This window comes from Amblyraja radiata, chromosome 20 (assembly GCF_010909765.2).
Source record: "Amblyraja radiata isolate CabotCenter1 chromosome 20, sAmbRad1.1.pri, whole genome shotgun sequence".
In the NCBI taxonomy this organism is placed as follows: domain Eukaryota; kingdom Metazoa; phylum Chordata; class Chondrichthyes; order Rajiformes; family Rajidae; genus Amblyraja; species Amblyraja radiata.
In genome coordinates this window covers 226,542-244,492 of record NC_045975.1, presented here as the reverse complement: position 1 = coordinate 244,492, position 17,951 = coordinate 226,542, and the positions used below count along the sequence as shown (strand labels likewise).

The following is a 17,951-nucleotide window of genomic DNA, read 5'->3' as shown; positions in this document are numbered from 1 at the left end:
CTCACCCTGGCCACAAACTCTTTGAATCACTTCCCTCTGGAAGGCAACTCCGGACTGTCAAAGCTGCCACAGCCAGACATAAAAACAGTTTTTATCCACGAGTAGTTGCTCTACTCAATAACCAAATATCTGTAGCCTCCTTTTGCTCTGGTATTTTATTTAATTCACATGTTTAATCAATAATGTTTTATTATTAATGTTTAATGTTTTATGTATCATTCCCAACTGTCACTGTATGTCATGTTGTCACTTGCGGGCGGAGCACCAAGGCAAATTCCTTGTATGTGAATACTTGGCCAATTCATATTCTGCTGCCATCCTTCCGTGTGGTCTGCTTTGTTACAGATCATCTGTTTCATGTGAACTGTGTCTCCTATTTTAACCGCTCATCCTGGACTTACAAAAAGGTGTTGGTCAGGGAGTCAGTTGTGCCACAGTTACATACAAGTAATAGACCAGACCTGCTGCCAGCAGAGTGAGGGAGAACAAGGTAGCGGCCACATTCAGTCCCATGGCCTTAGCGGCAAACTTCCTGGCTCTTCGAGTGTTGTTGACAAATTTTGAATCACGAGCCTATAAGAACAAAAGAAACATTTCAAAATGTAAGGAGTGGCTAGCAAACAAAAGATATTCAAGTCAGTTTCATTCTTGGAAATTCTTATGCCATCTGTGGTTTGAAAATACCAAAGAACAAACGGAAATCCGATCCTCAGAATGAGACTTATTCACCCACTTTTCACTTCATGGTGTGAAGCGGTCAAGAGGTCAATAGGTCAATAGTTCTTTATTGGTCGTATCTGCAACTGCCAGTGAAATTCATTTTGCAAAAATTACACATGCGGGCTCTGCCATTTTTGGCGCACACTCGATGTACTGGAGCAGTTCCCACGAGCTAACGTTCCTCTCCTCTCCTCACCTGGCCATCTTTGTGTCCCGTGGGTGTCTCCTGCAGCCTACGTGAAGATGCTGGAGGCATTACCCCGGCTCACCCTCCCACCGGCCCTTGCTCCTCGCGTCCGGCGTCTCCAGCTCCCTCCCTGTTACTCCGACCGACAAGCCTTGGAGGACTCAGATGAGCCTTTGTGTAGGTGTCCCCCCACGACACCTCAGGAAAGCCTCTGCCACATGGCCGTGATGTGTCACCTATGCTTTATCCAGTCTACTAGCTCTTCCTGGATCCCATGCGACCCAACCTTCCAGAGCAACCTACCATGCAGAACCTTAAAGGCCTTGCTGGCCTTCAAGGATTTTGGTGAGGCATTTGATGAAGTCTCACTGATCCTGAAGATTAAGATGCATGGGATTAATAGTGGCTTGGTCATATACATTCAGAAGTAGCAAACTCATAGAAGAGTAAGACTGGAGAGATCTTGGGGTTCGTCCATAATACCCTGAAAATGGCAACATTAATTGATAGCCTTCATAAGAAGGTAAATGGTTGTTTGTTTTCATAGGTCAGGGCATTTAGTATAAGATTCAGGAAGTCAGAAATGGGCCCAACACCCATTAGGCACACCAGGATCCACTTTACATGATTTAAATTAAGCCGCATTTGGAGTATTATGTGCAGTTCTGGTCCTCACATTACAGGAAGGATATGGAAGGCTTTGATTATGGGGTATTACCTAGAGAGAGAGGTTGGACAGACTTAGATTGTTTTATCTGGAACACCAGAGGTTGAGGGGAGACGATAGAATTTTATAAAATTATGAGAGACACAGATAGGGTAGACAGTTAGAGGGTCAGAGAGCCAGATTTGTCTTACACAGAGAGTGGTGGGTTACTGGAACATGCTGCCAGGGGTGTTGGTTGAGGCAGATACAACAGTGGCATTTAGGGACTTCTGGATAGGCACATGGTTGTGCAGGGAATGGAGGGATATGAATTATGTGCAGGCAGATAAGATTCGGTCTTGGCATCAGGCGCAGTACAGACATGAAGGCCCCCTATGGGCCTGGTCTTGAGGTGTGTTGTCTTCCATGTTCCATGTTCTATGAATGAGCAGAAATATTCAAAGATTTCTGCACGTATATATGCCGAATTTTGCTGTTTCTGCATCAGGTCTAGAATTGTCCCTATGTATTATCCTGTCATTATATCACTTTCAAATGGGTTTCTTTATACGGTATCTTTCCGCTTTAAACCATCAGCCACATTTCAACACATTCCACCAGCTTGCACCTATCTCCTTGATATCTCCCAGGTGCAACAGAGGTTCACCTGCATCTCCTCCAACCTCATCTATTGCATCCGCTGCTCTAGATGTCAGCTGATCTACATCAGTGAGACCAAGCGTCGGCTTGGCGATCGTTTCGCCGAACACCTCCGCTCGGTCTGCATTAACCAACCTGATCTCCCGGTGGCTCAGCACTTCAACTCCCCCTTCCATTCCGAATCCGACCTCTCTGTCCTGGTCCTCCTCCATGGCCAGAGTGAGCAACATTGGAAATTGGAGGAGCAGCGCCTCATATTCCGCTTGGGCAGTCTGCACCCTAGTGGCATAAACATTGAATTTACAAATTTCCGGTAGCCTTTGCAGTCTCCTCCCCTTCTCAGCTCTCCCTCAGCCCTCGGGCTCCTCCTGTTCCTTTCTTCTCCCCATCCCCCCCAACCCTACATCAGTCTGAAGAAGGGTTTCGGCCCGAAACGTTGCCTATTCCCTTCACTCCATAAATGCTGCTGCACCCGCTGTGTTTCTCCAGCACTTTTGTCATCCTTGATATTTATTATGTAGACAGTACATTGCAGGAACTGGCCCTTCGGCCCACTATGTCTGTGATGGCCATGATGCCACTCTAACTAATCTCATTTGAGATGTGTAAGGTCTACAACACACTATTACCTGCCTGTCCAAATGCATCATAAGCATTCATATCATATCTTCAACACTTGCCCCTGCTGTTGCATTCCAGCTTCCTGTCATTTTCTATGTTAACGTTTTTAATTTCAAAATAGACTTTATTCAGGTAATAAATATATACAATACATGAACCATGCGAAAAATTAATCTGACATTTCCGGAGGCTATACAAATTGTTCAATGCAGTCTATATACTGTGGTCTTCCCCACCGAGCCTTGGTGTTGGCTGCACCGAGCTTCAATGCGTCCCTCAGCACGTACTCCTGCAGTCTGCAGCGGGCCAGTCGGCAACATTCCCTGACGGACATCTCGCTCTGCTGGGTGGTGAACAACACTCGGGCAGACCACAGAGCGTCTTTCACCGAGTTGATGACCTTCCAGCAGCACTCGATGTCAGTCTCTGAATGTGTCCCTGGGAACAGTCCGTAAATCACAGTCCTCTGTGATGGAGCTGTTCGGGATAAATCGTTCCAGGGACCCTTTCATACCTCTCCAGACTCTTTTTGCAAATCCACACTCTGCAAAGAGGTGGGCAACCGTCTCCTCTCCATAGCAACCGTCCCGAGGGCAGCGTGCGCTGGTAGTGAGGTTCCGACGGTGCAGGAAGGATCTAACTGGGAGGGCTCCCCTCACCGCCAGCCAAGCCAGGTCTTGGTGCTTGTTGGTCAGTTCTGGCGATGAGGCATTTTGCCAGATGAGCTGGGCAGTCTGCTCTGGGAACCACGCCACCGGATCCATCGAGTCCTTTCCCTGCAGTGCCTGCAGGACTGACCGATGGACATGGGGTCAAAGGTGTTGGTCTGGAAGAACCTTTCCACAAATGACAGATGGGGCTGCAATGTCCAGCTGACTGGCACATCTGCGCCAGGCCCATCCTTCGCAACACCGGGGATAGGTAGAACCTCAGCAGGTAGTGACTTGGAACGTAGAACATTTTTTTTTTTTTTTTTTTTTAAATTTCAAAATATACTTTATTCAATTGGTAAATATATACAATTTCTGAACCATTCAAACAAAATTAATCCGACATTTTCGAAGACTATACAAACTTTTTCCAGTACAATTTTTTTACATTTGTCAAATTTCACCAAACAGTCCCCCACCAGTGCCACTCTGTGGCCCCTGTTCAAGTAATAAGTATATACAATGTGTACACAGTGCGAAAATTTCCATCTGACATTTCAAGTTCCACAAAAAATGTCCCCCACCCGTGCCACTCATGTGGCCCCCTGGTGTGGGATACCTTCCCTTAATTTAATTTGGAACGTAGAACATAGAACAGCAGAGGAACAGGCTCTTTGGCTCACTATGTCTGTGTCAAACATAATGCCAATACCAACACTTATCTGCCTGGCAATAGGGTTAGGGTTAGGGTTAGGGTTAGGATTCCTCCATTTCTATGCCGATCCAGAAATATCTTAAATTTGCCTTGTTTAAATTTAAACGACCCCACAGCATATTTCTGACACTCACGACCCTCTGTGCTAGGTTTATTATTGTCATATGTACTGAGGTACAATGAAGAGCTTTGTTTTGCATGCCCTCCAATCAGAGCAAATACACCCACATAGCTACAATCAGGTCAAACTTAAGTACAATAGATAGACCAAAGGAGAAGACACAGGGTGCAGAATATTTTTTTCAGTATCGTAGCACATCAATTCCTGCACGTCTTTGGAATGTGGGAGGAAACAGGAGCACCCGGTGAAAACCCCCGCGGTTACGGGGAGAATGTACAAAATCCATACAGACAGCACCCTTAGTCAGGATTGAACCCGGGTCAGTGGAAGCAGCCTTACTCTCTGTAAGGCAGGGACTCTAGCGCTGTGCCACCATGCTGCTCCAAAGGGTACAGTTAAATGGAACAGTTCCCTTGCTCATGGAAGGACCATTCAGAACCCTGACAATAAGTTCATGTTGAAGGAGCAGAATTAGGCCATCGGCCCATCGAATCTACTCCACCATTCAATCATGGTTGATTTATCTTTCCCTCTCAACCCAATTCTTCTGCCTTCTCCCCATAAACACCCGTACTAATCAAGAATCTATCAATCTGCACCTTAAAATATCCATTGCCTTGGCCTCCACAGCCGTCTGAGGCAATGAACTCCACAGATTCACCACCCTCTGACCTATAAAGTTAATAAATAGCGCAAAGAACACCGACCACTGCAGAACTAGTCACTGGCAGCCAACGAGAAAAAGGCCCCTTTTTTTCCCTTTTGTTGCCTTGTACCATCCAGGAACCTGCTATCCATGCTAGTACCTTCCCTCTGATACCATGGGAGGTGAAGAAGCTGCTCCTGGGTCTTGTGGTGCATGCTTTCAAGCTTCTGTACCATTGCTGTTCAGGAGCAAGAAGAAGCAGAAGGAATGACCAGGGCAGGACAAATCTTTCATTACGTTGGCTGCTCTTCTGAGGCAGTGTGAAGTGTTGATGGAGCCAAAGTAGATGGAGGTAGATGGACTGTTTGATGGACTGGGTATACATCTACAGGTCTTTGCATATCGCCTTTAAACTTTGCCCTCTAGTATTTGATCTTTCCATCCTGGACTGTCCATCCTGTGTCTGCATCTCATAATTTGATATACTTTGATTAGATCGCCCTTCAACCTTTGGTGCTCCACAGAGAGCAATCCAAAACTGTCCAACATCTACCTGAAGTTAATATCACATAATCCAGGCTTATTCTGGTAAACCTCCTCTGCACTCTTTCCAAAGCCTTCACATCCTTCTAACAGTGGGGCATCTAGGAATGCACGCAGCAGTTTGAATGTAGCCTCACCACTGTCCTACAAAGCTGTGGTATGACTTTCTGACTCTTATACCCAATGCCTTGACCAATGAAGGCAAGCATATCATATGTCTTTGTTACCACTCTATTCACTTGCTTTCTATCAATATTCCGTTTACATTCAATCTGCCAAAGTGTAACACCTCACACTTGCTGGGGTATTTCTTCCACCCATTTCTGCAGCCAATCTATGTCCCATTATAAATTTGACAGACTTCCTCACAGTCCACAACCCCAGCAATCTTTGTGTCATTTACCAAACTTACTAACTAAGTGACAGGAGCAGAAGAAGGCCATTCGGCCCATCAAGTCCACACCGCCATTCAATCGTCTACGTTTACATCAAAGCCATTTATATAAATGTATCACAAACAGCAGAGGTCTCAGCACAGATTCCTGCATCACTCCACAGGTCACAGACCTCCACCACAACACTCTGTCTTCTATCACAAAGCCAATTTTGAATCCATATGACCAAGTCATTGTTCAGCCCATGCATTTTCACCTTCTGCAATAGCTTATCATGGGGACTATCACTTGTCTCACTCTCCTTAAAGCTGTGTGCCATAGTATTTGATATCTCCATCCTGGGAAAAGAGTTCTAATTGTCTATCGTATCTATGCCTCTCATTATTTTATAAACTTCTATCAGGTCACCCCTCAAGCTCAGATATTCAAGCAAATGCAGTCCAAGTTATCCACCCTCTCCTACAGCTAATACTCTATAAAGCCTCCACATACTTCCTGTAACATGGTGACTAGAACTGCATTCAATACTCTAAAGGTTTATACATCTAAAACATGATTTGCTGACTTTTACATTCAATACCTCAACAGAAGAAGGCAAGCATGCGTATGCTTTCTTTACCACCTAATCTACTCCGGACTCAGTGGCAGGGCTTGCATGCTATCACTTCCTACAAGTAGGAAGGTATACGGTTGATGCCAAGACCCTTAACAGTATTGATTTGCAGAGCGATCTTGGGGTCCTGGTCCATAACTAGCTGAAAGTGACTGTACATGTAGGTAGGGTGATAAAAAAAAAGAGGCATATGCTACACTTGGGGCATTGAATAGAAGAGGTAGCTCCCTGAGACTGGTCAGGCTACATTTGGAATATTGCGTGCAGTTCTGGCCCCATTACTGGAACGATGCAGAGGCTGTGGAGAGAGTATGGGAGGTTTATCAGAATTATGGCCGGATTAGAGGAGGCTTGCTGTAAGAAAAGGGTGGGCAGACTTACAAAGATGGAACATAGGACATACTGTATAACATGGAAAAGTATTTCTAACAGGAGGATTGATCTGGAACTGAGGAGTAAAATAAAAAAGTAAACTTACTTTGATTGAGTAGATGAGTGCAAGGAATCCAAGACAACATGCATTTAGATAGAATGCATTAAACAGGGACCAGATGAGATGGTCTTTAATAGGTGTGGACTGTTGCTGTGGCTGGACAATTCCCTGCATGTCCACCACTGTGTTCATGGGCTGTTGTGGCCTCCTGCTTGCCATCGCTTCTTCTGCTTCAGGCCGTGATGCAAACTCCGTGGTCTCCATTGAAACTCCGTGAGGTGATCCGCAATGAGTAGGAAAATGTGATTTTCACTGATACATTTATATAAACCAATTCAAGGAGGAGTTTCATGTTTCTACACTTCAGTGACTGAAATGTGGCGATGATTTAATTATAAACGGAATCGGATGGCCATAAATTTTCATGGTTTATTTTTAAAATATCTGCAGATTGCAAGCAGTGGATAATGATCAGTGTTCATCAAAGGGATCCTTAATGAAAGGCTTTGGGAATTACAACCTCTTCCCTTGCAACTTTGTTGATTTACTGCCTCCCTTGATAGTTGTCACCATCTCTGAAGAAAAGGAATAGGTGACGTTTCCGATCAAAACTCTTCTCTTGAAGACGGATTTTGACCCGAAACTTCATTTAATACTCTTCTTCATAGATGCTGACTGATCTGCTGAGTTACTCCAGCATTTTGTGTCTATTTGGATGGTGGTGAATCCCTGTAATTTCCTTCAGTTGGTTTTGGAACCTTGATTGTTGAAGTACATGTGGTAATTCACATCTGTTGGGAACTGTCACTGACCAGGAGATGTACTCACAGAGAACTGTAGATGCTGGTCTACAAAAACCCCATAAGTGCTGGAATAACTCAACAGGACAGACAGTATCTGTGGAAAACACAGAGACCCTTCTTCAGACAGATTGTAGTTGGGGGGTGGGGGGGGGGGGGGGGAGGGGGGGGGGGGGGGGTGGAGAAAGCTGGAAAAGACAGATGAGGGCAAGCCAAAGCCTAATGATAGGTTGATACAGGTGAGAGGGTTTTGATTGGCAGATGGTTGGGCAAAGACCAGAGATAAAAAGACAATAGGTGGTGAGTTAAAGAGAGAAGAGTCATGAAATGTGAAGCTAGAGGAAGGAATATAAATGGAGGGGACAAGAGGAAGATGAGAGAAATGGATGTGCAACTGGGTGGGGAAAAAGGAAGAGGGGGAGGTTTGTCCATTAGTTATCTAAAATTTGAGAATTCAATGTTCATACTGTGGATCGCAAACTATCCAAATAAAATATGAGGTGCTGTTCCTACCATTTGCATGTGCCCTTATTCTGGCAATAGAGGAGGCCCAGGACAGAAAGGCTAGTGTGGGAATGTGAAGGGGAGTTAAAATGGGTAGCAACAAGGAGATCCAGCAGGTTTTGGCAGACCGAGAACAAGGGTTTGGCGAAATGGTCACCGAGTCTATCTTGGTCTTGCTGATGTAAAGGCGATGAGATGATGCCTTGGGCAGAGCTAATCTGTTTATCTTGGATGACAGGGCTGGCTCGAGGGACCAAGTGGTCTCCTCCAATTCCTATTTGCCCATGTATTTATGTTGACACTATAAGCCGATGAAATTTCATCAGAACTGCCTAGTTCTAAAACAAATTAGAAAGGTTAGCAGTCTGAAATTATATAATTTAGTGTTTGAATAAAGACCCATTACATGCCTGATCAGAAGATAAGATGCTGTTGGCATCATAGATTCAGATTGTCATAGAGTCATACAATACAGAACCAGACCCTTCCATTGTGTCCATGCCAGCTGGTTTATACTAATCCCATTTACCAAAAATGCTACAGGAATACTTCCACTACAGTTGCCTACAAAGCTGTCTGCGAAACAGACTGGGATTAGATGGGAATGTAAGAATCAACCAAGCTCTCAGGGAAGGAATGAACCATTCATGACGCTGGAGGAATGAACCATTCATGATGCTGAAAACTATGTGAGGGCAAAGGTATTTCTGGTGGCAACATTCCATTAGAAGATGCGGAATCTCATCTTTGATCCAGATGGAATACAGAATTGAATGCACAAGCATGGCAAGTGATACCTTTGAATCCTTTGTCAGCAATGGAATAAGGAAAAAATGTCAGAAACAATGGGGGGGGGGGGGGGGGGGGGGGGGGGAATCTGATAGGTTCAGGATAAGGTTTATTACTGTCCCGTGCACCAAGGTACTGCAATAAGCTTCGTTTTGCATGCTTTCCATTGCATAAATACAATCAAGTCAAACTCAGATACAATAGGTAGAGGGTAGAGTTACAGAGTATAGTTCTCAGTATTGTAGCGCACCAGTTCCAGAGACAGTCGAATGTCTGCACCTGTACTTCACAGGGATCGTGCTGGAAGTAGAGGCATTGGCGTGCCTTGTTGGTCCATGATAGATCATTGCCAATATTAATGCCTCGGCACTTGAATCCCTCTACCATTTCTACTTTGCACCATTAATTTTGGATGAAGCATATACTCCACCACGCTTCCTGTTTGGGAACTAGGTCCTTTCACTTCCTGATGTTGAGGGAGAGGTTGATGTTTTGACACCATGTCACTAAGTTCTCTATCTCCTCCCTGTACTCCGTCTTGTCATTGTTTGTGACCTGGCCAATTACAGTGGCATCACCCTAAGGCTAGTCAGGCTACATTTGGAATATTGCGTGCAGTTCTGGCCCCATTACAGGAAGGATGCAGAGGCTGTGGACAGAGTGTGGGAGGTTTATCAGAATTATGCCTGGATTAGAGGAGATTAGCTGTAAGAAAGGGGTTGACAAATTTACAAAGATGGAACATAGGACATACTGTATAACATGGAAAAGTCTTTCTAACAGAAGGATTGATCTGGAACTGGAGGAGTAAAATAATAAAAGTAAACTTACTCTGATTGAGTAGACAAGTGCAAGCTGGGTTTCAACAACTAAGTTACAGAGAAAGGTTGAATAAGTTTGGTCTTTATTCTCTGGAGCGCAGAAGGTTAAGGGGGGACTTGATAGAGGTCTTTAAAATGATGAGAGGGATAGACAGAGTTGATGTGGATCAGCTTTTCCCTTTGAGAATAGGGAAGATTCAAACAAGAGGACATGACTTCAGAATTAAGGGACAGAAGTTTAGGGGTAACATGAGGGGGAACTTCTTTACTCAGAGAGTGGTAGCGGTGTGGAATGAGCTTCCAGTGGAAGTGGTGGAGGCAGGTTCGTTGGTATCATTTAAAAATAAATTGGATAGGCATATGGATGAGAAGGGAATGGAGGGTTATGGTATGAGTGCAGGCAGGTGGGACTAAGGGAAAAAAGTTGTTCGGCACGGACTTGTAGGGCCGAGATGGCCTGTTTCCGTGCTGTAATTGTTATATGGTTATATGGTTAATCCAAGACAACATGTATTTAGATAGAATGAGACCAAATGTAGAGCAGTTGTGTCTGCTCCCCACGCAATATTCCACCACTCACCCGTTCCCCCAACACAATATTCCACCACTCACCCATAGCCCCCAACTGCGCAGGCGCGGCTCATTTCCCCTCTTCCCCCAGCACTCCCTCCGCCTCCTTCACGCTCCCTCTTCTTTCCCCTTCTCCTCCTCCCCTCTCCAATCCCTCACTCACCTCTCCCTCCGTCCCTTCCCTTACCCTCAGTCACTCCCTACCTCTCTCCATAACTCCTCTCCCCTCCCTACACCCCTCCTATCCCTCTATCCCCCACTCTCCCTCCTCACCATCCCCTATTCCCCCCACTATCCATCCTTAACTCGCCCACTCCCCCTCCTCTCACTCTATTCCCCTTCTCCCCCACTGTCCCTCATCAGGATCTCGAGGGTGCCATTCCTTTCCCTTTTTGCGAGCCCGGAGGAGCAGCAGCCGTCAGCCTCAGAGCCAGGCTCAGCGCCCAGGCCCGGGATCAACGGCGTGACCTCTCCCCGCCCCTGGAGCCGGCCACTGCCGCTCACAAACGCAGCCCCAGCCTCAGCGCCAAGGCAGCGGATCCTCACGGGCCTGGGTCGGCGGAAATTAAAATGGAAGTAATCTTACCCATTTTGCCGTTATGAAAAAAAGATCATAACCTGAATTCTGGAAAGGCCCCAACTGCCCCAGGCGCAGCCGAGGACCCGTTGGGTGACCTTTGCGATGCCAGTAAAGGCGCGCACCGGAACTCTCCCCCAACAGAGCATGCGTGGGTGAGGCGCTGTTTTAAGTTCATTTTTTTAAAATGTTAATAACTTTTAAAATATATGATCGATCTGAACAAAACTTGTTTCATTTACAGCACAGGACAATGTTGAGTAAGGTGGGCCAAAAATCATAGCGCTATCGTGTACCGATGTTGCGCAAATAAGGGTACAACGCAAACCTGCAGATAACAAGATGAGAGTTTTTGTTATAGACTAGGCCAAGTGGGAGCCGTTGAGTCTCGTCTCCCACCCTGGGGGGGGGGGGGGGGGGGGGGGGGGGGGCTCGGCGTCACAGGGGAGGGCTGGTCCCCGAACGCAATATTCCACCACTCACCCATAGGTCCCAATACTCACCGTTCCCTAGAAAGGGAGGGGTGGTAGAGGGGGAAGGGGGGTAGACAGGGAAGGGGAGGGGGTAGAGATGGAGAGGGATGGAGGTAGAGAGGGAGAGGGAGGGGTTAGAGAGGGAGGGGTTGTAGAGAGGGAGGGGTTGTAGAGAGGGAGGGGTTGTAGAGATGGGAGTCGGCAGAGAGGGAGGGGGTAGAGAGGGAGGGGGAGGGAGTAGAGATGGAGGGGGCTACCCCATCTCCCTCCTCCTCATTTCCCTCATCCTCCTCCCCTCACTCCCATTCCCTGCTCTAGGACCTACCCAGGTCCTAGAGCAGCGCCAGGGCCTGGAACTCACTGGTTCTCGTACTCGACCTGGCCCTGGCTGTAGACCCAGGCTCGGCCTTGGTTCCAGCAGCAGCCTCCTGGGCTCCAGTGCAGGTTCCAACTTCACCGTCCCTGACCCTGGACCAGGCACATCCTTGGTTCTACCGGCGGCTTCTTTCTCGGCCCCGGTCATGGCCCACACTCCAGCTCCCGGCTCGGCTCCAGCCCAGGCCCAGGCCCAGGCCCAGGCCTAGGCCCAGTCGCCAGGCTCGGCCTGCAGCAGCAGCCTCCCTACCAGGCCCGGGCTCGGCCCGCAGCTGCCTCCACTCCTCAGTCATTGCGAGCGTCGGAGTGCCTCTCCCTCCTGGAGTATCCCGTCCATTACAGAGAGGGGATGGTCGGGAGGGAGGGGGATATCTCCCTGTCCGTCTGCTCCTGGGCCCGGCCAAGATGGCCATTTACGGGTCCAGGCAGTGCCGGGGTTGACTGCCTGGTCCTTTTCTGGGCCGACGTCCGTGGCCATGTGACCACGGAGAGGGTACACGCGGTGTCCGTGGGAACTTGAGGCCGTCCGTGAATGCTGGTCGCCGCGGAGGAGTCGAGTGTTTTGTTGATAAAGTTGCGTAATATTAATTTGATGATCGTTTGTTTGTAAAACTGTCAACATCCGCAGTCTTTGATTGTGTTAATTCTCTGTAAGTTTATTTTTATTTTTTGAATAAAAGTATTTGTATAATATAAATAAAGAGTGTCCCGTCCTGCCTTGCAAGTGCATTGTGACGTCACTGGTTACTGGTTCCAAGATACAGGAGTTTGGAGATGAGTTTGGATGGGATTATGGTGATGAAGGTGGAGCCTCAGTCGACAAATAAGAGTCAAACGCAGGGGTCCTTCTTGTCTAGGTGGACCAGAAATGCGTTTAGGGCCAGGGAGATGACATCTGCTGTGGACCTGTTGCGATGGTAAGCAAACTGCAATGTATCAAGGCTGGCTGGAAGGCTGGCATTAGTGTGCACCATCACCAATCTCTTGAAGCACTTCATAATGGTAGAGGTCAGAGCCACTGGATGGAATCATTAAGCCTTGCTACGTTACTTTTCTTTGGCACTGGGATGATAGTCGTCTGCTTGAAGGGGACCTCAGAATGTATTGAGAGGTTAAAGATGTTTGTGAAAACCTCTACCAGCCGATCCACACAAGTCCTGAGGATGTGGCCAGGTACCCCATCCAGCCAGAAGGCCTCTGAACTGAAACATTAATTCAGTTTCTCTTCCCACAGTTGCCATCTGACTTCCAGAATATTTCCAATATTTTCTGTTTATGGGAGAGATAGTTTGTTCCTGGTTCATAACTTAATTATGACAGAATAACACATGCTCCACACTCTCGGCAAGCTACGAAGTCTGTCCACAGATGCTGCCTGACCTACAGTATTCCCAGCATTTTCTGTCCTTTTATTTCGGGAGAGAATATAGAGCAAGTAAACTCTCTCCCCATCATTATGTCGTGCAAAAGCTGGAAAGGGTGGGTCGGTAGGTATATTTAGTAAAGTTAAATGCCGCTTTATGTCTGAAAAATAGTAATAAGCAGGCACACATTCAAAGAAGTTATCAAAAATTGAGTGATTTGCTAAAAATGACTGCGATTGCAGTCAGGGACATTAAATACCAAAATTTACATTATAATTCAGAGCATTAATGATGAGAAACTACCTCTTCTTTTGAAGGCAGTTTAAGTCTCAAGATCCTGAAGTTCAACATAGCCACTGTTTAACTGAAAAAATAGTTTTTCTTTAAGAACATCTCTGATTTAGTTCATGTGGCATTAACAAACCACACCAAGGGATGGGTGTGTGTGGTAAGCCTTAGGCATAAATAGAAAGAGACAAGCATCACAATGAATGGTTTCCCTTCCAAGTGTAATCATGTTTTTGAAGCATTTAAATTATTCAAAACTCACATGCATTTAAATCATTTTTGTCTTTTCTTCTGAAATCTATTTTTGTAAATGAAAGACCTTACATGTTCCATTTTTAAACTTTATAGACCAGTAGAGTTTGAATTTATGGAATGGAGGAAATTTATATTTTATGGTTGAAATATCACTGATACATTTAAGCCTAATTAATTTGGAGATAGTTCAGGGTAAGCAGGTTGTTGGAATGTTTGCGGACACCAGTCTAGGCCGCATGTGCCGCTCTCCAGGAAAACATTAAATAATAATTGCAACATTGCACAGGGATGGTGAGACATGGTGTGTGTGAGGGGAGGGGGAATGAAATTGGAATCTGAGCCAGAAAAATTGAAAAAAGATTACAGTGCTGTTGTCAGTCAAGAGTCACAATTCAAGCTCAGGCCCACTATATTCCTGTGAGGGTGGAAGCCAAGAAAGGCAAGTCGAGAGAGTTGGATTTTAAGACTGCTTTGGGAATAAAGTACTGAAAATGGGGGAGGTGCTTCAGGAGATTTAAGAGTGTACGCATGTTTAAGAAGAAAATAAATAGAACAAAGAGGGTCAATGGCAAAAGAGATTAAAGAAAATACCAAGGTGTTTTTTATTTCTATTAGGAGTAAGATGGTAACCATAGAAAGAATGGGATTCATTAGAGACTAACATGCAATCTGTGCGTCGAGCCACAGAAAGTGGGTGAGGTCTTCGAATCACTGTCATATTTGTACACAAAGAATAGGCCGTTTTAAAGCCCCATTTTGTATTGCATCCATCAATACTCATCCCATTTACCCACATGCATTCATAAGCTTCTACGCCTTGTCAAACCAGGTGATTGGCCCAATGCTTCTTAAATGTTGCGAATATGTCTGTCTTCAAGACCACTTCAGATATTGCATCCCAGTCTTTCAGATCCGCTCAGAATCACATACCTCTCACATTATAATTATGCCCTATTGTAGCAATGTTACAACATTTTGAGATTTAAAAAATCAAGTCTGCAATTTATCCAATCAGATAAAGCATAAAAAGTTTAATTTGACACCTAATTCACTTTCGTATCTTCAGTATTAAAAAAGTTATGGCCATTTCCATACTCGGAAATTAGCATCTTGTTCCCTATTGCTTTTCCATTGACTTAACACAAAAGCTGTGATCGAGGACAGTCAAAAGCCCCTAACTTTCTTAAAAATTAAGAGATCTGAATGAAATTCAGTTATTATAGATTAAAGCATTCTGAAATAAAACATCTTACTTGGATGACCTGAAATTAAAGCATATAATTAGTTAATTACCTAATTGTAGCTAATTACAAAATTGGCCGTTGTGACGGAAATAGTAATAAACACCCAGACTGCCTTGAAAATTCAAAAATGTGATATTCTCAAGATCAGAACTTTAATAATATTGTATAATATACTGTAAGTCCATAACAGATAGGTAAATAAATTACAATTTCTAGCAATAGACCAAGTCTTTATGGAGAAGATCAGTTGCTAGCTGGCATTTGGCATATCATAATCAGTAGCATCATCATACTCCTCAGATTGTAACCAATAAGCAACACTGTACACCTTGTTTTTCCTCAACTTTTTAATGTTGGCATTGTAAACTACAAGTTTTTGCTCTTCAAACCACGCATGACATGTCTTTCTGCCCACTATTTTCCCATTAAGAATGTCCTGTAGATTCCATTTCTTAAGAAAAGGATCTTTTTTTTAAATAGCCTAAGTATCCAAATAACAAACTAATCCCATTCACACAGGAATTCACAATATAACGTGATTTTCAAATCTCACTGTCATGAATTTATATGCCAGATGGAAGGAATTTAATGTTTAATTCCCATAAATTAATCCAGAAACATCCTCTCAAAATATAATCAAAATAGTTTTTTGCACAATACATGGGACTCAAACTGTTGTGAATATTTAGTTTAAAAATAATGATCATGGAGAGAGAATAACACAAAGTATAGACGGTTTATGACATAATTGTCCAAAAAAAGGGCATTTTAATCATCTTGCTTCTGGAACGCGATCGATTGGAACGTTGCATTTGCGGTGAATTTGAACTCCATATCGGCAGGAAAAACACTGCCGGTTCGTATGGGGCCCAAATCTAATTTTTGCAACGTACAATTATAGTAAAGCCATCCCAAGAAGCAAGATTATATGTAAAATAAACAACTTACCCTTTGTTTTGCCTCGTTCATGGGATCTGTCACGTTGTAGGCGTTGAGGGCGTTCGAAGTCGCTTTTTATTTTAATACAAATATTAAATTGTCCAGCGAATCTTTTTTAAAATATAACGCGAACGGAAGTCCGATCGATTTTTTATCAGCAGCTTAGCAGCCCGAGGAAGTCCGCCTCCGACAGGCAGTAAAAAACGACATTTTAATCCCGCCCCCCCCTCAAATGTGCCAAAATCACGCACATGGCCAGTGGCAGAACTGCAGTATTGTAACACCACTACCTATTGTCTTAGACACCATGGGGAAAAGATACTTACCATCTTCCTTTGCTGTATCTCCTATAATTGCGTGTACTCTATCAGATCATCCCTCAGCCTTCTCTACTCCAGTCAATTCAGTCTCTCCCTGCAACTCGTTGCTTCATTCTAGGCAGCTTCTTAGTGAATCTCCTCTGCACCTTCTCCAGTGTAATTCTTCCAATAGTATAGCAACCAGAAATGTGCAGATGAGTCCATGTATTGCCTAACTCATGTTGTATAAGGGTTTCACATGACATAAAAGCTCTTCATTGGTCAGAGAAAGTCATGAAGTCATGATGCAGCTTTATAGGGCTTTGGTTAGATATCTTGTGGAGGATTGTGTGCAGTTCTGGTCACCTCGTTACAGGAATAATATCAAGCTTGGACAAACTTGGACTATTTTCTCTGGAGAGTTGGAGACTAAGGGGAGACCTCATAGAAGCAATGGGCTAACTAGAGACAGCCAATAGACAATGTGATCATGACCCATCATCCACAATCAGTACCCCGTTCCTGCCTTCTCCCCATGTCCCCCGACTCCCCTATCTTTCAGAGCTCTGTCTAGGCTTTGACCATGCAAGTGATCAAGATGATCAATGAGAGTAGGGTAGTGTAATGTATTCATACATATTCATGTATATGTTAGCGAGTTGGTGTTCAAGATAAGCAGGGAATGCTGGATAATAAATCTCTCTTATGATCCAGGCAACCTGCGTGTAAGTTGTTATTTATTCTGCCATCCGGAATATAACAGGCAGTGGATGTTGTCCACATGGATTTCAGTAAGGCATTTGACAAGGTTACATTTGCGAGGCTGCTCTTGAAGGTTAGATCACATGGGATCCAATGAGAGATAACTGAATGGATAGAAATTTGCTTCATGGAAGGAAGCAGAGGGTGATGGTAGAAGGTTGCTTCTTGGATTGGAGGCATTGTGACCAGTGGTATGCCTCAGCTTCAGTGCTGGGCCCATTGCTGTTTGTCATCTATATCAATCATTTGGATGAGAACATACTAGGCATGATTAGTAAGTTTGCAGATGACACTAAAGTGGGTGGTATTGTAGATAGTGAAGATGGATATCACAAACTGCAGCAGGATCTTGATCATTTGGGCAGGTGGCTGAGGAATGGTTGATGGAGTTTAATACAGGGAAAGGTGATGTGTTGTATTTTGGAAAGTCTAACATGGGCAGGACCTAGACAGTGAATGCCAGGACTCTGGGCAGTGTTGTAGAGCAGAGGGATCTAGGAGTACTTTCCCCTGTAACCGCAGGAGATGCAATACCTGTCCCTTTACCTCGCCTGTCAACTCCATCCAAGGACCCCGACAGTCTTTTCAGGTGAGGCAGAGGTTCACTTGCACCTCCTCTAACCTCATCTATTGTATCCGCTGTTCCAGGTGTCAATATCGAGACTAGCGCAGGCTTGGCGATTGTTTCACTGAACACCTCCGCTCAGTCCGCCTTAATCTACCTGATCTCCCGGTTGCTCAGCATTTTAACTCCCCCTCCTATTCTCAGTCTGACCTTTCTGTCCTGGGCCTCCTCCAATGTCAGAGTGAGGTCCAGCACAAATTGGAGGAGCAGCACCTCACATTTTGCTTGGATAGCTTATACCCCAGCAGTATGAACATTGACTTCTCTAACTTCAAATAGCCCTTGCTTTCCCTCTCTCTCCATCCCCTTCCCCCTT

The 17,951-nt window shown here is 45.0% G+C and overlaps 1 protein-coding gene across 1 annotated transcript; it reads right to left on the bottom strand.

The window, feature by feature from the left end:
• Positions 1–345: 345 nt before the first annotated feature.
• Positions 346–7,257, bottom strand: LOC116984465 (dispanin subfamily A member 2b-like). The gene is made up of 2 exons (XM_033038590.1): positions 6,996–7,257; positions 346–573 (listed from the first exon to the last, which is right to left on the bottom strand). The coding sequence occupies exons 1-2, from the start codon at positions 7,212–7,214 to the stop codon at positions 415–417; spliced, it is 378 nt and encodes a 125-aa protein (XP_032894481.1). The 5' UTR covers positions 7,215–7,257; the 3' UTR covers positions 346–414.
• Between the last annotated feature and the right edge of the window lie 10,694 nt (positions 7,258–17,951).

What these genes read in the sequence shown, in the direction of transcription:
- LOC116984465 (XM_033038590.1), bottom strand. Translation starts at nt 7,214, where the DNA reads ATGGAGACCACGGAGTTTGCATCACGGCCTGAAGCAGAAGAAGCGATG. An exon ending in CACTCATCTACTCAATCAAA is followed by an intron (nt 574 to 6,995) that starts GTAAGTTTACTT and finishes TTGTTCTTATAG; the next exon opens with GCTCGTGATTCAAAATTTGT.